The sequence below is a fragment of the Pituophis catenifer genome, unplaced genomic scaffold, assembly GCF_029215685.1.
Source record: "Pituophis catenifer annectens isolate HBS135680 unplaced genomic scaffold, rPitCat1.0.hap2 SCAF_8, whole genome shotgun sequence".
NCBI classification, from domain to species: domain Eukaryota; kingdom Metazoa; phylum Chordata; class Lepidosauria; order Squamata; family Colubridae; genus Pituophis; species Pituophis catenifer.
Window position 1 is genome coordinate 69136545 of NW_027256888.1, and position 22513 is coordinate 69159057.

General features: G+C 42.6%; 1 protein-coding gene across 1 annotated transcript in view; it reads right to left on the minus strand.

Annotated features, from left to right (window-relative positions):
* The window catches only part of MMRN1 (multimerin 1), an 87579-nt gene extending 67069 nt beyond the window's left edge, over window positions 1-20510 (minus strand). The window contains exons 1-2 of the mRNA XM_070948810.1: window positions 19915-20510; window positions 631-750 (exon numbers count right to left, since the gene is read on the minus strand). Of these exons, the coding sequence (XP_070804911.1) occupies window positions 631-750; window positions 19915-20510 (716 nt within the window). The remainder of the gene's footprint in view (window positions 1-630; window positions 751-19914) is intronic.
* Window positions 20511-22513: the final 2003 nt, after the last annotated feature.

A 22513-nucleotide genomic window follows, 5' to 3' on the forward strand; every position in this document is an offset into this window, starting at 1 on the left:
GGCCTGGCGGAACAACAGGGTCTTCAATGCGCAGCGAAACACCCGGAGGTCGGAGATCTTACGTATTTCCGGGGGCAGTTCATTCCACAGGGCTGGGGCTCCCACAGAGAAGGCCCTCCCCCTGGGCGTCGCCAGCCGACATAACTTGGCTGATGGCACCCTGAGGAGTAGTTAGTCAAAACAAGTTATAAACTAATAATTTAAAGATATTGTACTCAGTTGTTATTGTTTTGTATAAGAACAGGAAGAATCATGTACCTTCCATGCAGAAAGTCCAAAGTTCAACCCTCAACATCTCCAGCTAGCATTAAAAAATACCTTCTTATCTGGAATTTTGGATAGTTTTTCTCAATTACTAGATTGAAATAGGTGGAAGGTTGATATGTAACTGTATTCTATGTTCCACCATTAAGAAAACTTTAATTTTTCCAGAATCTTTAGCAGAAACATCATTTAATATTAGTTTCCTTTATCCCATCCTTGGATGAAGTATTTTGTGTATTTCAGGTTCTCTCTTCCTATAGATTGGCCTAAGAGGATTGAATATTTCTAAGCAGTTTTCACACTCTTCATTAATGTAGCTAATCATCATTTAAAAAGCACCTCAGTGATATAAATCCTATTACACACCTTGTTCCACAGGATCCCGTAATCCAAGTGCATGGCTTGGCTCTCCCAGAGCTGTAGCTTTGTACATTGTCAACCACAATTGTGGGCTGAAGCCTTGTGTGAACGTAGGCACACCAGTTCCTAAGCAAATAGAAGGAGAAACAAGATTTATTATACAACTGATAACATAAGTGAAAATTCTGATGGGTATCTGGGAAAAAAATCACTGCAACTAGCTCTGACTTTACTCTGCAACTGTGCACTTTATCCCCTCTAAAACATGGACATTGAGCCAGCTGAGTTTAGGAATACATCCTAAGAATTATTGGCGTCTCCAAGAAAGTAAACTACCATTTAAAATACAAGCACTCCGTTTTGTCTGGATTAATCTTAAATCGTTCCTTTCCTTCAGCCCATGAGTGACATCAAAATCCAGTTTAGAACTTCAGCAGCTTTCTTGAATGAAGTGGACCAGGTATGTGATAAGTAAAAGTTAGACAGCTTAATCCCTCTACTAAAATTAATGTCTAAGGCTGCAAATATGATTCAGTTTATGTTTCATAAATTCTCAATATCGATCAGCAGATGGCAACCTTTCCCAAGGCACATTTCCAAGACTTTTTCATAGGCTGGCAAAGAGATAGACTAAGATAATGTACAGTCTTTCTGTAAAGTTTTTCTTGAGTTGCCCAGTTTCTAAGTCCTAGTATTTGAGAATGTAACCTGTTCTTCTTAATTTATACATCTTATCTTATACAAAGAGCTTTAATAAAAAATATTCAAATTAATGATTCAAATTAGTTTGACTAATTTCAAACTAATATTCAAATTAGTTTGACCCTTAATGACTCCATGAAGATAGCCATTTATGTTTCCTGGCAACAAAGCAAACATTTGTTGGGATTTGTTCAATATTCTAGTCTAGCCTAGGCTATGCCAGGACCTTAGCCTAGCTTGGGGTCCTGGCATAGCTTAGCAGTCAGTTTGGTAGCTACTTATCTGCCATGACCTTGCTTATCTTGGAAGACCATGTGAGTTTAGCCATTGTGTTGATATGCGATACTCCATGGGTTCATGGAGAAGAATGAGGAAGCATGCATGATGATGTCAAGATAGAAATCCTGTAAAATCGGGATGCAAATACATAAGGATCAGCGGTGGGTTTCACATTTTGTTACCACTGGTTCGTCCCGCCCGCTCCCGCTCACTTCATGCACACGTTCGTCTTCTGCATATGCGACCGGTCTTTCACGTATGTGCTTTGCTCACTCACACGCCTTCTGTGCATGTGCCCGGCCTCAAAAACATGCCTAAATAGGATGGCATAAAGCTGGGGGGGACGGGGGGGGCACCCATGATTTCCGCTACCAGTTCACTTGAACCGGCTGAATACCACCTCTCATAAGGATGATATTTGTGTCATGGTGTCACTGCACAAACAGCATCTTTTTTTATATAATCTTGATTTGCTGGGGATGTCCACACATTAAGCATAGTGATAGACCAAACTTTTTTTTTTTAAAGGGCAAAAGTAATAAGCAATCAAGCAGGAAAAAATGCAAGGATTAAAAAAAGATGCATACTTTAGAAAGTATTCATATACATACATACATGTTTGTATGTATGCAGCTGGCATCATGTACCGGAATATCTGCACAGTGTATGGGCTAGATCATGGGTTCCCAATCCCCGGTCCATGGACCAGCATTGGGCAGTGGCATACCAGAAACCAGGCCACACAAACAAGTGGATCAGGGGTGGGTTCTACTTATCTTTACTACTGGTTTGTAGCGGGGCCACACATGCTCTCTCTCTCTTCTGCGCATGCGCAGAAGCGTTTTGATGATGTTGGGGTCGGTGGGCGGAGCCTCCCACCAGTTTTACTACTGGTTCTATAGAACCGGTGCAAACTGGGGGCAACCCACCACTGAAGCGGAGTCCCATCCATGGGATGCAGGCAGCATGCAAAACCGCACCACCACCCCCTGGTCCACGTAAAAATCTCTCTCCACGGTCCCTGGTGCCCAAAAGGTTGAGGATCTCTGGACTAAATCCTCCCAAGTCCAGACAGGACACTCCACAAACAGTCAGAGAGAATCAGAAGGCTAAGATCTTGTGGGACTTCAAGATCCAGATAGATAGGAAGGTAGTAGCCTATAATCCAGGCATTGTGATAATAAGCGAGAAGTCAGTGGTGATGATAGATGCCCCTTAGAGACACTCTGAGAGATTCTTGGGTTCTATGACTCATAAACTAAAACAATGGCTCCAACAATCCCAAGAACAATGTCAGAGCTCTCTATTCAGAAGAATGCAGTGCTAAGAACAATTAAAAGAAATGTGTTTGAATATTAGTAGCTCGGGTTGGTAGTTATGTTATTGGTTTGAGCTCTGAGCTTGGCAATTTGGTTGCAGATGTATCGTCCCCATTCAAGGAGACATCCAAAGCGCACTGAACAGTAGTGGGATTCAAATCCCAGTGCTACCGGTTCTCTATTGGGAGCGTGCACAGATTCTGCGTGTACGCAGAGTGTTTTTGATGACGTCTGGGCAGGTGGGCGGAGCCTCCTGCCACCGCCGCTATCAGTTCATCTGAACCGGGGAGAACTGGTAGCAACCCACCCCTGGCACTGAAGATATCTCCTCGAAGGGGGACGAAATGTTTGGCAGCCAAATTGCCAAGGTCAGAGCTCAAACCAACAACATAACAGCTAAAGAGCCAGCTTAGTGGTTAAGGCACCAGGCCAGAAAGCAGGAGACCATGTATTCAAGTCCCACCTTAGTCATGAGAGCCAACTTTGGGCCAGTCTGTCAGCCCAATCCACCTTGGGTTGTTATTCTGGGGAAAATAGGAGGAGGAAGAAATATTGTGTGTTCCACTGCTTTGAGTTATTTGTAAAAATAATAAAGGCAGGATATAGGCAAGCAAGAAAGCAAAGCAAGCAAGAAAAAAAGAAGATATTGTGCAGAATCCTCAAACTTCCAGGCCTCTGGCAGAGGATCTTAGATTGAAAAAGACCTTTTCACAGGTCTACCAAGTCTATACAAATTTCTTAATTTTTAATACCGATAATCCTCAACTTATGTCCATACTTGAGCCCAAGATTTATGTTGCTAAACAAGACATTTTGTTAAGTGAGGTTTGCCCCATTTTACGACCTTTCTTGGCCCTGATTGTTAAGTGATTCCCGGCAGTTATTAAATTAGGAACACGATTGTTAAGTAAATCTTGTTTCCCCATTGATTTTGCTTTCCAGGAGATCGCAAAAGGGGATCACATGATCCTGGGAGCCCGCAACCGTCATACGTGTGGATTGGTGGCCAACTATCTGAAATGTTGATCACATGACCCTGAGGTCAGTTTGAGAAATGATCATAAGTCACCTTTTTCAGTGATGTTGTAACTTTGAACAGTTACTAAATGAACTGTTGTAAGTCGAGGACTACCCGTACATAATTCTACTGATACATAGAAATCACCTATACTCTTTTTGGGGTCCTCAGTCATTTTTAACAATGTAAAGGGGTCCTAAGGCTGACACCAATATGTTTGAGAAATGCTGATCTAGAAAGTTCTAGGGAATATTGACTTCTAATCTAGTCAGAAGGCCAAATGCGAATAAAATGTGAATAAAAAGATAAATGAAAGCTTCTTCATGACTTTTTGCCCAATGTTAACACTCTTTCGGTCAGTGTTATTTCCCACAGCCCTTAGTATAATTGATTCATAAATCAATTGTTTTCCACTGCGCAGCAAATAACAAAAAGAAAATTAAATTCCAATGTCTGCAAACTCTTATGTATCCTGGGGGGCAATGGACAATAATACCACACTGCAATTAATAATTTAAAGAGCGTTACGTAAGGTTCAAATTTTCCTTTTAAAAATGTTCGGCCACCATTAATTATTAATTGGGCCCTGCCACCGGAAATGATAACGCATGCCACTTTGATCACAACCCTTTGATTAACGTCATGCCGTTTTAGGAGTGTATCGTATCATCCACGCATTGCTTTTACAGTCGGTTGTGGAAGACTTGGGGAAGCAGATTTAAAATGGAACTTTTGCTGAAATCTAATTCATTCCACGCATACTGGAACTCTAAAACATTGCCTCAGCGGTATGATAAAGATCATTAAGCAGCAGCTGAAAAATTAAAAGACCGTTTAAATGGGTGAAAATGTATGAGCCTCTAGGATGTAACTGTTGTGCTGTATGTACAGTACGTATATATACAGAACAGGCCCCAAAGCTAATATAGGAACACCAGGATATACATTCTTCTAGTCCCTAAGGCCACATGTCCAAATGATGCATGTGCTTAGCATAATGGTTGCCTGGTTACCAAGGTACCAGGGAGAATGATTCCGTTCCTTTCCATCAGGCCCATTTCTGACCTCATTACTGAAAATTTAGAGGTCATAGTTGAAGTTCCATTACCCAAGTTCCTGCCTACACTCTTTGGGCAATGACCAGATTCCTCACTATGCTTTTTTTTTCTTTGTTTGTTCATTTCTAAATACCCTGAAGGTTGGCATGTAGCAAAGTTAGCCTGTTCCTCCAGTTTCATTGTGAAACAAAATAAAGTCACCAAGAGCTTGGAGACATTTTTTTAAATTTAATGCCAGAGGCCCATTTGGTTTTGAAGAGAAGGCAGAAGGAAGGAAGGAAGGAAGGAAGGAAGGAAGGAAGGAAGGAAGGAAGGAAGGAAGGAAGGAAGGAAGGAAGGAGCAAGGGAAGGAAGGAAGGAAGGAAGGAGGGAGGGAAGAAGGAAGGCATGAGGGAGGGAAGGAGGGAAGGAAAGAAGGAAGGAAGGAAGGAAGGAAGGAAGGAAGGAAGGAAGGAAGGAAGGAAAGAAGGAAGGAGAGAGGGAAGGAGAGAAGGAAGGAGGGAGAGAGGGAGGGAGGGAAGGAAGGAAGGAGGGAGGAAAGGAAGGAAGGAAGGAAGGAAGGAAGGAAGGAAGGAAGGAAGGAAGGAAGGAAGGAAGGAAGGAAGGAAGGAAGTCCCCAAAGTAGGCACCTTCCAGATATGTGAATTTTACACCCAGTATCTCCCAAACAGTTTCTGAGGTATAAATGTAGTATACAGTATGTTGTATTTCTGTTCTTCTTTCCTGAGCTACAAAGTCCTATACAGTCTGAAAATTTCACTTAAGAATTGCTTTATGTCACATTGATTTTCCAGAGCCTGTTCTCACTTCTAAATCAAGTTAAGATTCTCAGATTCTTTATTCATCAGATTCTTTCTGTTCATCCAGAGGCTCTCTGTTTGTAGTGTTCTTGCGAATAACGTGTTACTGTATAAAAGATAAGTTTATTTCAGCTCTGAAATATCATACATTCGGTTGAGCTTCGTGCGCATAAAAGCACGACTTATGGTCTCAAGATCAATTCTAAATTAAAAGGATGTTGTTTGACAACATAAGGATAGTTATCAAACACAGGGCCTTTCCAAAGCAAAATTAACAAGAGTCTTAGCTACATAGTACAGGAAATTCTTAACTTACAACTACAATTGAGCCCAACATTTCTGTTTTTAAGTGACACATTTGTTAAGTGAGGTTTGCCCCATTTTATGACCTTTCTCACCACAGTTGTTAAGTGAATCACCACAGTTGATAAGTTAGTAACATGGTTATTAAGTGAATCTGGCTTCCTCGTTGATTTTTATTTTCGAATGGTTGCAAATGTGTGACCTTGGGACACAGCAACGGTCATAAGTGTGAGTCAGTTGCCAAGCTGACTGAATTTTGATCACACACTTTTTTCAGGGCTGTTCTAACTTTGAATGGTCACTAAATAGATTTTATCTAGAGATAACTAATGCCTCCTATGGATGAATGAGAGGGACGTGGTGGCTCAGTGGTTAAGATGCTGAGCTTGTCGATCGAAAGGTCGGCAGTTCAGCGGTTCAAATCTCTAGTGCCGCGTAATGGAGTGAGCTCTCGTTACTTGTCCCAGCTTCTGCCAACCTAGCAGTTCAAAAGCACGTAAAAAATGAAAGAAAAATAGGGAACACCTTTGTTGGGAAGGTAACAGCGTTCCGTGCGCCTTTGGCATTTAGTCATGCCAGCCACAGAGACGTCTTTGGACAGCGCTGGCTCTTCAGCTTTGAAACGGAGATGAGCACCACCCCCTAGAGTCAGGAACGACTAGCACATATGTGTGAGGGGAATCTTTACCTTATGGATGATTGATCATGTATAAAGCATAATTAGAGGCTTAAAAATATGGATTTTCATGATTGGCCTGTTTCGCACAATCCAAAGCCATGCTTTTCTTCTCAAAAATAGTCCTACAGTGCCGTGTGGCATGACTAATCAGGGAAAATAATATCTGTTTTCTTCCGGAATGGAGGCCCTGACATTATGTACTACTCATTTCAGGCAGGTACTTGTCTATCATCACTGGTTTCCTTTGTCACATGGAGCTTCTGTAATCTTTGGATAGGGAATGATCTGACGCTTCTGTCCAGCCTGTACTTTTCCTCCTGCTTGCTTGTTTGACCTTAGGAAATATGTATTTATTATTTCATTTACGAGGCTTATATTGCTGCTCCAACTGTAACTAACTCTGAGTAGTCTGCATGTTCTATTCTATAAAATACGATTTCAAAGGGTCCCAAAATTCAAAGAAGTTACATGCAACACACAGTCCTATGCCAAGGACAATCAACAAATTTCAGTACAAACAGACAGACTACCTCTGTTCCTAAGGCCTGCTGGGAAAAAAAAATAGCAATAGCACTTAGACTTATATACTGCTTCACAATGCTTTACAGCCCTCTCTAAGCAGTTTACGGAGTCAGCATATTGCCCCCAACAATCTGGATCCTCATTTTATGACCTCGGAAGGATGGAAGGCTGAGTCAACCTAGAGCCAGTAAGAATCGAACTGCCAAACTGCTGACAGCTGGCAGTCAGCAGAAGTAGCCTGCAATATTGCATTCTAACCACTGCACCGCCATGGCTCAAACAAAGTTTAATCATCTTTCTAAAAGCCAGTAAATTTGCCTTCAATCCAAAGTTAACTGCTGGCTACATATATTGCCAATAATACATAATAATTATTGTGCCAATAATACACAAGTGGTTTGTCATGGTTTCTCCTGTTTCTCCCAATCTAGCCTATGGAATAGTATTTCCTAATTCTCTTACACAACTATTAACCAAGCAGGATTTTCCACAAGGTATGGTAAAAAAACAAAAAACAAGATGGCAGCTTTCATAATGCAATGGAAGTACCACCTTTGTTTCTGTGTGTGTGTGTGTCCTTGACTTACAACAGTTCATTTAGTGACTGTTTAAAGTTACCATAGCACAGAAAAAAAGTGATTTACAATCGTTTTTTCAAACCTATGACCATTGCAGCATCCTCATGGCCACCTGAGCAAAGTTCAGATATTTGCCAACCAACTCGTATTTATGACGTTTGCAGTGTCCCAGGGTCTTGGGATCCCCTTTTGTGACCTTCTGATAAGCAAAGTCAATGGGGAAGTCAGATTCACCTAGCAACCGTGTTACTAACTTACCAACTGCAGTGATTCACTTAACAGCCGTAGAAAGAAAAGTCACCAAATCGGTCAAAATCATTTAACATCTGTCTCACTTAGCCACAGAAATGTAGGGCTCAAATGTGGTCGTAAGTCAAAGACAACCTATATTGTCTGTGTGCCGCATGCCTTCTGGACGCTTGGAAGTAGCATTTAACCAGAGGTGGGCTCCTGGGGGTTCGGCAGGGTTCAGGTGATCCTCTAGCCAAGGATCGCTGGGATTCAGTGAACCCCCAAGTGCCACCCCTGGCTAGCCACACCCACCCCACCCTGCCCCTCCCAGGAGCCTCCATGTGGCCTGTTCATCATTCCAGGTAAGTGCAGGGGCCACACAGAGGCCCTGGGAGGGCAAAAAATGGGCCTACCAGAGGTTCCAGAAGTCTGGAAACGGGCCTGTTTCCAGCCTCCAGAGGGCGTCCGGATCCCAGGGGAAGCAGTTTTCGCCCTCCCGGAGGCTCAAAGAAAGCCTCTGAAGCCTGGGGAGGGAGAAAAACACAAACACACACACACACCGCCATGGTGCAGGTGGACAACTAGGCCATGCCCACCATGCCCACCCACCAACGGGGCAGTGAACCAGTTGCTAAAGGATCTGAAGCCCACCCCTGCATTTAACTAGAGGAGCCCCTTTTAAGAATGTGCATCAAGCAGTGGCAGAAAAGAGGGGTAAGAATGGAGGTGATGGCTGAAGATACATGAACGTCCCCTCTCCCAATCTCCACAGAGGTTGATAGCAATCTAAGAAGCTCCTTTTACGCCTTCAGGTCTGTAACATTCAACTCATCGCGAAACAAGTTAGCAGAACTTCAAATCCTTGATCTGAAAATTGCTATTTATAAAGCTTTCATTGTTCAAAGGCTGCTTTACAGGAAATACAGAAAGTGGTTTTTAAAATGTCTTCCTTGGCTGTCTGCTTTGGTTTTGTTTTTTTAAATGTCCTTCTGTGCATTCATTGTCTACCTCCGAGGTATTATTTAAGCAAATCAGTTAGATAAGATGTATTTTATGCGGCGCATAGACAAGTGGATTCAAGCATACCCTGAAAATCATCTGTCTTGCCTTACAACTAACTTGTGTATAGAAAAAAATATATACTTCACACAGGAGTGTTTCTCAAGACTCGCGGCTTATACAATAATTAAAAAATTGTAAGAATTCAGGAAGCTTTGCTAACAGAATAGAATAGCAGAGTTAGAAGGAACCTTGGAGGTCTTCTAATCCAACCCCCTGCTTAGGCAGGAAACTACACTACTTCAGACAAATGGTTATCCAACATCTTCTTAAAAACCTCCAGTGTTGGAACATTCACAACTTCTGGAGGCAAGTTGTTCCACTGATTATTTATTTATTTATTGGTTCGATTTATATGCCGCCCTTCTCCGGAGACTCAGGGCAGCTTACAATGCATTAAGCAATAGCCTTCACACTTTTGTATATACCTGCTTAGTAGGGCTTTCGGCTCCCCCCAAGCGGTGTTCTTTTTTTATACAAAGTCAACTTATTGCCCCCACAATCCGGGTCCTCATTAAACTACCTTGAAAGGATGGAAGGCTGAGTCAACCTTGAGCCTCATGAGATTTGAACTTGCAGTAATTGCAGGCAGCTGGTGCTATTTTACAGCACTTTAGTCTGCTGCACCACCAGGGCTCTTAATTGTTCTAACTGCCAGGAAATTTCTCCTTAGTTCTCAGTTGCTTCTCTCCTTGATTAGTTTCCACCCATTACTTCTTGTCCTACCCTCAGATGCTTTGGAGAATAGCTTGACTCCCTCTTCTTTGTGGCAACCCCTGAGATATTGGAACACTGCTATCATGTCTCCCCTAGTCCTTCTCTTCATTAAAATAGACATACCCAATCCCAGCAACCGTTCTTTATATGTTTTAGCCTCCCGTCCCCTAATCATCTTCGTTGCTCTTCTCTGCACTCTTTCTAAAGTCTCCACATCTTTTTTACATCGTGTCGACCAAAACTGAATGCAGGAATAAGGAAGCAGAAGAGAAAGGAAAAATTAAGGCCACATTTCTAGATAGAAGAGCAGTTTTTTCAGAACAGAGAGATTTTTGGTCAGAGCTGCCAACGGGGAGGACAAATATTTGTATATCACAGTGGGAAGAATCTTATAATAAATTCATCTCGACAGGAAAAGAAATTCTGTGTGAGAGGAAAGCATTACATTCTTTAATGCTGTTTCCCACTCTCTTCCAACAATCCCCACTATATTGCTGTACAGTGATACCCCGTAATCTTCACAGCATGAAGGAGGTTGGGAAAACCTGTACTGAAATTTAGTTCTGTGGATTTTTTAATAAACTCCTGTGTATGTTGTCAGCAATTAACATGTTTATTTATAGCTGACGAATAACAGTTGCAGGTTATATAACTGCCTCCTTTCTAAGGTGGTAGATGCAAAAAAGAATATTCCTTTAAGAAGGAAGGAAGGAAGGAAGGAAGGAAGGAAGGAAGGAAGGAAGGAAGGAAGGAAGGAAACAGGAGGAAGGGAGGGAAGGAGGAAGGAAGGGGGAGAGAGGGAGGAAGAAAGGAAGGAAGCAAGAGGAAGGGAGGGAGGGAGGAAAGGAGGAAAGGAGGAAAGAAGGAAGGAAGGAAGGAAGGAAGGAAGGAAGGAAGGAAGGAAGGAAGGGAGGGAGGGAGGGAGGGAGGGAGGGAGGGAGGAAGCGGGAGGAAGGGAGGAAGGAAAGAAGGGAGGGGGAGGGAGGGAGGGAGGGAAGGAAGGGAGGAGGAAGGGAGGAAGGAAGGAAGGAAGGAAGCAGAGGAAGGGAGGAAGGAAAGAAGGGAGGGGGAGGGAGGGAAGGAGGGAGGGAGGAAGGAAGGGGGAGGAAGGGAGGGGGAGGGAGGGAGGGAGGAAGGGGGAGGGAGGAAGGAAGGAATGGGGAGGGGGGAGGGAGGGAGGGAGGGAGGGAGGAAGGAAGGAAGGAAGGAAGGAAGGAAGGAAGGAAGGAAGGAAGGAAGGAAGGAAGGAAGGAAGGAAACCCTGAACTAATGGCACAGTATAGTTCTGAGGTTTCCAAACTCCAGTATTATATTCTTTGGTCCCTAGCTCATAACCATTTTTAAGACCATGTTGTAAACTAAAGTCAAGTGTTTTCTGGTTCCTCTTATTCAATTTATGGCTGTAATATAAAGCTAGCCAGCAGCCAATTGCTATTATTTCAGCCTGAATGGGAATGATAAAGCAAGGGGGAAGGGGAATGAGACAACTAAGAGTTTTAGCGCTCTTATAATTGGTACAGATTGTCTCTGTGAATACCATCTGAACAAACAGCTTAATTCTGCCCAGAGTCGTTATCTGTACTATTCAAGCAATTGCATTCCAAAAATTAAAAATCCAGAAGGTTAAAGGAGAATTATTTATATCTTTTACAAACAGCAAGTAGCAGCATACTATACCTTAAATTCCCCAAACCTATGAATATTCATCATGAAAATTACTTTGTGTTTAGTATTACTTATTCAATGGTTTGTTTGCTTGTTTTGGCTTCCATGCTTAGTTGCTGTCTCTTGACAGTTATAATTTATTTATTTATTTATTTATTTATTTTTCATATTTGTATACCGCCCTACTCCCGAAGGACTCAGGGCGGTGAACAGCCATAATAAATACAAATACATATAGAAGTTAAAAACTATTAAGAAACAGATTAAGTAATTTAGGCTCAAAGATTAAAAACATCCAAATTTATCTAAAGAGGTTTAAAACCCAATTTAAAAGCCAGTTTAAAAGCCAATTAAAAAGGGAGAGTTAGGCCAGACCAGCTTGTTGGAATAGAAATGTTTTCAGGGCACGGCGGAATATGCGTAAGTCTTGGATGTTTCGTAACTCCGGGGGAAGCCCGTTCCAGATGGTAGGTGCCCCCACAGAAAAGGCTCTCCCCCTGGGGGCCTTCAGTCGACATTGTTTGGCCGACAGCACCCTGAGGAGTCCCTCTCTATGGGAGCGAACTGGTCGGTGAGAGGCTATTGGTGGCAGGAGGCGGTCTCGTAAGTATCCTGGTCCTGAGCCATGGAGCGCTCTAAAGATAGTAACCAAAACCTTGAAGCGCACCCAGAAGACCACTGGGAGCCAGTGCAGCTCGCGCAGGAGGGGGGGTTACATGAGAGCGCCACATAATAATAAAAATAAATGTAAAATAAAGACATTAAAAAACAAAATAGCAATTAATATCAATGAAAACAAGTACCGCACGTAAAATTATATAAAAATTAACAATTCAAACAAAAATGTGCAAACGTGGTGGAATCTGGCACCGAGTTAAGGGGAGGAGTGAAACAGCTGAGTAGCCTTGAGTCTACTGTTGGGGAGGAAGAGGTTGAAATATTTACCTTGTAGTCATGCAATGTGTACTTTAGCCTGGCAAGATTCCTGTCTATAGGTAAGGAAGAGGAAACATCACTCAGATCAGCTGCTCATTGTGTTGTTTCTGATTCCTTGCACCTGACATCAAAAGTGTTTCGAGGGCTTTTCTACAGTACAAGAAGGTATTCCAACCAGTTGGGACAGCAACAGAGAAGGTCTCATCTCCAAGTCCTTGCTAGATAAGCTGTAGCAGCTAAGGATGAACCTCCTCAGAAGTCCTGAGGCAAGAGGGAGGGTCTTGTCTCTTTTGTATGAGAGTTCATGACTAGGAAGACATGGTAGCAAGGTCAGCCAATGAATAGGCACAGCAACTAAATCAGCCAATGGGGACTGTTTGGATAGACATGGTAACAGGTCAGCCAATGGGGACTGTTTGGAAACTGAAACAGTTTTGGAGGCTGGGCGTGGCTCAGCTCTGAGCGTGTAAAAAAGTTCCAAACTAGTCTGCTGAATAAAAACTGAAATTAGTCTGCTCCTGGAATAAAAAACTCTTCTCTCCTCTGCTTGTGTTTTGCTTGTAACTACTACCACGTTGGAGAATCTGCCATTGGCATTGTACATTTATTTCATGTGTTATTATGTATATAAAGAGAAGTTAATGAATCCTGCTGAATCAGTTACCTGTGTGTGCTTTCAGGATTTGATTTCTGCAACAAACTCTGACAGGTCTTATAGAAAAAGGCATACTCTCGTGAAGTTTGGAAGTAGGCCATTGATGTTATGGTCCCACCTTGGGCATGAAAGCCAGCTGGGTTACTTTGGGTCAGTCACTCTTTCTTAGCCAAACCCACCTTCCAGGGTTGTTGTTTTGGACAAAATAGGAAGAGGAAGGAGTGTTGGGTATGTTCGCCACCTTGAGTTACTCATAAAGTTATAAAGGTGGGATAAAAATCGAATATGTCAGATTATATATGGCAGTGAAATGAATCAGCAGCCAGTGCAGTACTTTAGTGTAACATTTTTATTGAGCTATAAGATAAAATAAGATACAAAATGCAAAAGTAAAAGGCGAAAGATTTATACGATCTGAAGAGAAACCAGTGGAAGGATTAGGAAAAAGAAAAGGAAGCATTGACTTCTGACACTCTCCGTTGCAGTAAAATAAGGCATTAACATCAAATCACAACTTTTTGTTTTTTCATAACAATATAAACTAGCCATTTCTATAAGTATCTATCAGTGTAATCGGTAAAACCAGGGGTGGGATTGAAAAATTTTAGGAACTGGTTCTCTGCCTGGTTGCTGGGTGGACATGGCCATGGGGGTGTTGCCTACTCGGCCTCCTGCACCATGGCAGGGGGGGGAATTTTTCACCCTCCCCAGGCTCCAGAAGCTTTCCTCAAGCCTCTCCTGGGCTCCGGAGGCCCTCCGGAGGCCGGAAATGGGCCTGTTTCCAGACTTCTGGTACTTCTGGTAGGTCCATTTTTTGCCCTCCCTAGGCTCCGCATGGGCCCTGCACTTACCTCGCATCCAAAACGGGCCACTTGGAGACTCCTGGGAGGGGTGGGGTGGGGTGGGAGGGGCCAGCAATTACCCATTCGACAAACCAGATGTAAAATTAGCATCTGATTCACCTGAACCTGGTCCGAACCAGCTGAATCCCACCTCTGGGTAAAACCCAAAATCAACGTTTCATTCTTTTCCACTTCAAGCATGAAGTTCAGAAGCGGTTTCCATGTGGAAACAAAAGTACTTATATTCTTTTCTTTAATCAAAATGGTCAATGTTGCCATTTCAGCCAACTCCATCAGCTTCTGCAGCCATTCGTCCATGGTAGGAATCCAAGTGTCCTTCCATTTTTGTATGTACAATGGTCTTCCTGCGGTCAACATATATAGTGACAAAGCTCCAAAGTTTTTTCTCCAAGGGCAGTACTTGAAGCAAAGTGTAACAATTTATTCCAAGAGATTTTTTGCAGTCTTCCTGAGATCTGCAAAGTTTTGTTTGTGTGTGTGTGTGTGTGTGTGTGTGTGTGTGTGTAAAATTTATATTATTTTGATTTTGTTCCATAGGCAGATATATAAGTTTATTATAATTAATAAGCTCAAGTTTCCATCTGTAGCGTGGCTCCATTCAAATACACTGTTCTACAGTCTGATCATCTCTAGCTTCTATCCCAATATTGAGTGAGAATCATGGGAAGTACCAGAGGTGGACGTCACATACTGTAACAACTGGTTCACCCAGCAACCAGAAATGTGAGAGAGTGAGCGCGCACACTTGCTTCTCTCTTGCGTGTGCCATCCACGCATGCGTGCAGCGTCGCAAAACATTGCAATTTGCTCACATGCACCTTCCTTGTATGCGTGCGGTGTCAAAAACACAGTGATATAGGATGGGATTGCACCTGGGCGGGTGGGTGGGGGCGGGCCCACCTGCAGTTTGCAACTACCGGTTCGCCCTAACCGGTCTGAACCGGTAGCAGCCCACCACTGGGAAGTACACGTAGTCCTGGACTTACAACAGTTCATTTAGTGTCCATTCAAAGTTATAATGGTACTGAAAAATGTGACATGACCATTTTTCAGTTACGACCCTTGCACAATTTTAGGGCGTGTCAAATTTTTCAGCTTTCAATTTCCAAACATTAGGGGTGCTGAAAAGTTGTGACATGCCTTGAGGATTGTAAAGATAGTTTGGTTACTTTAATATAATTTAGGTGTGCTTGGTAAGCAACGACAAAAATATCATAATTTTTTAACTTTTTGTTTGTTTCAGCAGGATCATGTGATCAAAATCCAGATGGCTGATATTTAGGACCGTTGCTGTGTCTCAAGGTCATGTGATTCCCTTTGGTGACCTTCTGACGAGCAAAATCCATGGGGAAGCCAGATTCACTTAACAACCGGGTTACTAACTTATGAACTGCAGTGATTCACTTAACGCCTGCGGTGAGAAAGGTCGTAAAATGGGGCAAAACCAGGGGTGAAATCCAGCAGATTGTGACAGGTTCTGGAGAACCAGTAGCGGAAATTTTGAGCAGTTCGGAGAACTGGCAAATACCACCTCTGGCTGGTCCCAGAGTGGGGTGGGAATGGAGATTTTGCAATAGCCTTCCCCCAGGAGTGGGGTGGGAATGGAGATTTTTTTTTTTTTAATTTTATTTATATGCCGCCCTTCTCCGGAGACTCAGGGCGGCTTACAGTGCGTTAAGCAATAGCCTTCATACTTTTGTCTATTTATACAAAGTCATCTTATTGCCCCCACAAACTGGGTCCTCAATTTACCTACCTTAGAAAGGATGGAAGGCTGAGTCAACCTTGAGCCTGGTGAGATTCGAACTTACAGTAATTGCAGACAGCTGGTGTTAATCACAATGCTATCAGTCTGCTGAGCCACCAGGCCCTATTTTGCAGTATCCTTCCCCTGCCATGCCCACCAAGCCATGCCCATCCAGCCACACCATGCCCATCAAGCTACGTCCACAGAACCGGTAGTAAAAAAAATTGGATTTCACCACTGGGCAAAACTCACTTAAGAAATGCCTCATTTTACAACAGAAATTTCAGACTCAATTGTGGTCGTAAGTCGAGGAGTACCTGTATCAGACAAGCCATCTGGTGGCTGCTAAATTAAGAAGGCTGGGTAGAAAGATATTAGTAGCTTCTGTTTTTATCTGTCTTATACCAGTCTTTCTAAAAAAAAACATATAGCTGTGAGGGAGAACCTATGGCATATGTGCCAGAGGTGGCATGCAGCGCCCTCTCTGATGGCACATGAGCCAACACCCCAGTTCAGCCCCGCTGTGCATGCACCTCCCTCCAGCCAGCTGGTCTTCGGAACTCTGCCGCACATGACAGGGTGTAGGGTGTGTGTGTGGGAATGTGTGCATGCAGAGGGGGCGGGATACATGCAGGGGGCCATGCACGCATGCACGGGGCGCATGTGCAGGGGGCACACGCATTGCATTTTGAGGGTTTGGGCACTCGGTCCGGAAAAGGTTAACCATCACTGACCTATAGCATCACAGCCTCTGGGTTTTATTTTAGTCAAAGGAAACAATGCCAGGACTGACTCTATGCAATCTACTCCCTGCAATGCATCTGAAGAAAAGTTTCCAATTATCTGGGATGTCAAACAGGCTTGTTAACCTTATGAAACTGTGAGCGATGTCATCATCAATTCCTCTTTTCTGTTCCCTCCATAGATTTTTGATCTCTCTTTTCTGATGAGACACTTCTGAAAAGCCGGCCGCCAAAGGAAGCAAGATGCACCAAAGGAGAAGGGACCGGACTGAGGGAATAAGCCATCTTTCTCTCCGTGGCATTAGGACGTATTAAAATTTGCCTAGTTTAAATAAGTCAAGGACATTTTGGAGGGTAGCCTTTCCCCATCTGGATCCATTCATCAAGAACTGGACCAATACACTTGAAAGAAAGTTGGTAACAGTTGATGGACATTTATGGAGTCAATTCAGCCTGTTCTTATATTCTTCAGGTAAATGCAGGTTTTCCAAAGGGAATATGTAGAAATTATCAGTTTACTCCTGCAGAGGTGGGTTCTAAAAATTTTTACTACCGGTTCTGTGGGCATGGCTTATTTTGTGGGCGTGGCTTGATGTGCAGTATTGTCATGTGACAATTCTTTAGGATTTAGCAGAGGTACTGGTCTACCAGGCTTTTAACTGCTTGCAGAGCTGTACCGATCTACCCATTTATTTTTTGCAGGCACTGATCTACTCATGTATTTTTGCAGGCACTGGGCTACTCATTTGTTTTCTTTTAACACTGATCAGCTGTAGGGCGGCCCTTTGAAGCCCCGCGGCAAGAGTTTAAACAGTTTTTTCCCCTCTAGCCATCAGCTGGGACTCAGGAGGCAGCAATAGATTGGGGGTGGAGCCAAATAAAAGGTAAGAATAACGCGGAGGTGGAGTGGGCATGGGGGGTGCGGGGCGCGGGGGGCGGGGGGGCAGAACTGGTTCAGTGACGTCATATCGTCACCGCTACCGGCTTGGGAGAACCGGACCAAACCGGGAAGAACCCACCACTGTACTCCTGACAACAACTGGTACAGTGGTGGGTTTCAAAATTTTTTACTACTGGTTCTGTGGGTGTGGCTTAGTGGGTGTGGCATTGCTTGGTAGGCGTGGCAGGGGAAGGATACTGTAAAATCTCCATTCCCACGACACTTCAGGGGAAGGATACTGTGAAATCTCCATTTCCTCCCGATCAGCTGGGACTTGGGAGGCAGAGAATAAATGGGGGTGAGGTCAGTCAGAATTTTTACTACCGGTTCTCTGAACTACTCAAAATTTCCGCTACTGGTTCTCCAGAACTGATTAGAACCTGTTGAAACCCACCTCTGAACTGGTTGCGTAGCTGTTATACTGGAATTTAATTGCAGCATTTTAAATGATGGCTTGTCCCAAACAATGGATTGATTTCCTCTCTCTCTTTCTCTCTCCCTCCCTCCCTTTCCCTCTCTCCCTCTCTGTCTCTCTCTCTCTTTGCCAATGTCAATGTCAATGCTGTATGGATCTTCAAAAGAGCATTTTGCTTTCTTGATGTAGCCCATTAAAATGAAGCAAAATACAGCCATAATGATGCTTTGCCTGGTTTATTTTTAGTAATTTACTTTTTTTTTTTTTTTTTTTGCATTTCTTGACTCTGGGTGGCTCAAAACAATATTGCGTCAATCAAATTTTCTTGCAATAAAATCAATATAAAAACTACAGTGTGGGACTACGTAGTCATTTGACAGCAAAAAGACAAACTGATAACCTCCAGAGCCAAAATAGCAGCCAGCATTCCTTCTATTTATCCTCCAAAGACTTGGCCAAAAGAGCCTAGGGATTTACTAGCAGAAGCACAGAAGCTGATCAGGAAGACTCCCAACACTTAACTGAAGCGACAATTCATTGACACCAAAAACTCCATGAGCCACTTTTTCCCAGCAATAGCTTCACGGACATGCCTTACTGAAGTTGCTCACCTTTAATTACAAAGCAATAATATGCTATCTGCAGCCATGGTTTCCTAAATGGCTATTAAAACTGTTTAAAATAAATATTTTATGTTTATTATTTTTTTACTTTAATAAAAGACCAGGACGTTTCGCATTGCAGACAACCTAGAAATCCTACATGCAGATTGCTGTACTTTTTGCAAGGTCAATGCAATTTAAATAACCGAAACTGCAGTGTTCCAGTATTTGAGGGGCTGCCACAAAGAAGGGGAGGGGTCAAATCATTCTGCTAAACAAATAACTCCCTCAAACTATTCACATTAGGCTGCATTACTATTACTATTAGTCTTCTCATCGTTCCCATCACCCATCTCCTCCCACTTATGACTGCATGACTGTAACTTTGTTGCTTGTATCCTTACAATTTATATTGATATTGATTGTTTCCTAGTATGATTTGATTGCTTATTGTACCCTATGACTATCATTAAATGTTGTACCTTATGATTCTTAATGAATGTATCTTGTCTTTTATGTACACTGAGAGCATATGCACTGAAGACAAATTCCTTGTGTGTCCAATCACACTTGGCCAATAAAGAATTCTATTCCATTCTATTCTATTCTATTCTATTCTATTCTATTCTATTCTATTCTATTCTATTCTAGTCGAGTCGAGTCGAGTCGAGTCGAGTCGAGTCGAGTCTACTCTACTCTACTCTACTCTAGTCTAGTCTAGTCTAGTCTAGTCTAGTCTAGTCTAGTTCAGTCCATTCCATTCCATTCCATTCCATTCCATTCCATTCCATTCGAGTTGAGTCGAGTCTAGTCTAGTTCAGTCCATTCCATTCCATTCCATTCCATTCCATTCCATTCCATTCCATTCCATTCCATTCTATTCTATTCTATTCTATTCTATTCTATTCTATTCTATTCTATTCTATCCTATCCTATTCTATTCTATTCTTCTCCAAAGCACCAGAAGGCAGGACAAGAAATAATGATTGGAAACTAATCAAAGAGAAAAGCAACCTGGAATTAAGGAGAAACTTCCTGACAATGAGGACAATTAACCAGTGGAATAGCTTGCCTTCAGAAATCGCAGGTTCTCCATCACTGGAAGTTTTTAAGAAGAGACTGAACAGTCACTTGTCTGAGATGGTATTGGGTGTCCTACTTAAGCAGGGGGCTGGACTAGAAGACCTCCAAGGTCCCTCCCAGCTCTATTCTAATTCTATCTGTGACCAACTTATCCAAAATTGCTTTCCCCATCCTCACTGCAGTGCCTAGTTCAACACAGTTATACCTTCCTACCTGTGACTCAGTTGGGTGGCTTCAGTCTATCAGCCATCTTTCTCATGACTTCTGCTCTTATTGAAGAACAGAAGGAAATTTTACCTAGGATTCTATAAAGAATGTGCCAGTCTTCCTAAGGAAAGAAAGAAAGAAAAAATGCAGGTAATATGTTTCTGCTTACTTTCCCCTGGTAGTATCAAAGCTGGGGCTTCTGTTATCTTTAGCTTGCTGGCCGCTGTTGCTGCCGTAGCCCGATTGTCTGGAAGTTCTGCTCACAACTGGTTTTTTCAGTGTTTCCTTTTCAAGAGGACCCTTTCGGGGTTGGATCTGTGCTGAATGTCCTCCATCCTTAGGTAGGATCGATGTCTTGGCATTTGTAACACTACCATCACTGTCCTTTTCTCTGCTAGGAGTTTTAAGGCTGATGTTTTCTCCTTGCTGGGTTGTAACTGGAGTTGGCGAGCTTTGAATTTCCTCCTGGGTTGTAAAAGTGCTATGTTTTATGTCTCGTCCATCCTGTTTTATAGCCAGCACAGAAGTGGGATTCGCAGAAGAATCTGGTATCGATGATATTGCCTCCACACCTCCAAGGCTCTGAACTTCAGGAACGGCTGAGCCAGGATGACTTACTTCCACTTTGCTGGAATCCAAAGTCGTGACCAAGATCGGGTCTGTTGAATTGGCTTCTGCTCTGCTTCGTCCCAAGGTTAATAAAAGCAATACTGAAAATATCTCCCACATTCTCTTGGCTTGCAAGAACCTCGGTATGTCTTTCATATCGTCCTCAGCAGAGGCCGTCTAAACTCTTTCGCTTTCTGCTGTTGCTTTCACTATGGATCTGAACCAAACGCCGGATTGCGAGGTTGTGTTTGCGGGAGAGAAAGGAAACAGGTTTTTGAGTATTTGAAAGTAGACTGAGGAAGCTCCGTTTCCTGTTTCTATGGGTTCCTCTGTGACCTGTGACCTCTTGGAGCGGTGGAAGCAAAATTCCTTAGAGGAAGATTATACCGATTGTCTTTGTTGAAGCTGGAGGAGAGGGAATGGCATAATGCGAACATGGAAATATGCTGTCAGTGAAATCAGTTCAAGGCAGATGGGTGTGGATGTTGAGTAACTTCCCTTTCACATTGAGTAGCTGCAGAGAACACGAGAGACCTGTCCAATGTCTCACTTGCATAACCATTCCATGATGTAAGTAAATCTCAAGTTACTTCTTCGTTACAGTTAGTCCTTGACTTATGACCATAAGCGAGTCCAACATTTCTGTTGCTAAGCAAGACAGTTGTTACGCGTCCTGTTTTACATTCTTCCTTGTGCCACAATTGTTAAGTGAATCCCTGCAGTTGTTAAGTTAGTAACATGGTTACTAGATTACTAGGTTACCCAATTCCCAAAGTTAAGTGAATCTGGCTTGTCCATTGATTTTGCATGTCAGAAGTTTGCAAAAGGTGATCACATGACCCTACGATAGCATGATCACATGACCCTATGACAGCAACTATCATAAATATAAGTTAGTTGCCAAGTTTCGTGGCATGAGGATGCTGCAACGATCATAAATACGAATAGCTGTCATAAGTCACTTTTTTCGATGTCATCGTAACTTTCAACAATCACTAAATGAACTGTTGTAAGTCAAAGACTACATGTAATCATTATCTGTGTTTGCTCTCAACACCATCATGGTCTATCTATCTATTCATGTTTATATGTATATCTCAAAGCTCAATATGACTTTTAATATATTCCTCATATTCCTCATAACACCACTACATAATATTCAATTCAATTTATTATTACAGAGACCAGAACAAAGAAAAGCACTCAGTATATATACACTTAAAAATTCTAGTATAAAATAATAAATAACATCTAAAATCTATAATAAAATCCAGTGTCAATTATACATGGTCTGACTCAGAGGTGGGTTTCAGCAGGTTCTGACCAGTTCTGGAGAACCAGTAGCGGAAATTTTGAGTAGTTCAGAGAACCGATAGCGGTTGTCGGTTGTGACGCATATTGTGATGCATATTTTGAGTGACTGGGAGCCGCAGCAGAGGGGTGAAGAGCCACATGCGGCTCCAGAGCCGCGGGTTGCTGATCCCTGCTTTAGGGTAAGGAACCATCCTAAAAATGTCTCACTGCTTTCATCTGCTCAAGTAAGATGATCCAAAAGACACAAGTTGCTATACATCAAACATCTGCTTAGAATACCCATTGCGGCTGCTGATTGTTCCCTATCCCCAATTTTTCCCTTAACTTACTTTCTCCACGAGATAGCAGAGGGAGCTTCCATTCCCTAGACAAAGTGTCACATTAACTTGAAGGAAGACCCAGAGAATGCATGTTCTCAGCATGCCTGATAGACCTGCAGCTTTAATTGCTACATCAATTTTTTTTCTAAGGGAAGTTTCTGTTTCATGAAAATAGATGTGAGTCAAGCACATATTGTTTCAAGGGCAATTTACCTACTGCTGCAAAATACCTTCAGAATCATTTAGTAGTATTAAACTCAACAGTTCTGGGAAACTCCTCCATTTTGGGAAGACCAGATATATCTATCGTTGCTGTGCGCCAGGAAATGCTACCAGTTCAGACTGGTTCGCCAGAACTGATAGTAAAAAATGCTACCGGTTCGGGCAAACTGGTATTTCCTTTTTTGGGGGGGGGATTTTATTTTTATTTTTAAACAAACAATTCATCATTAATCAATCAGTGTAACATCTGGGTACAACAAATTTTGTGTCATCATATTCAACATTTATCATCATTTTCTTAGT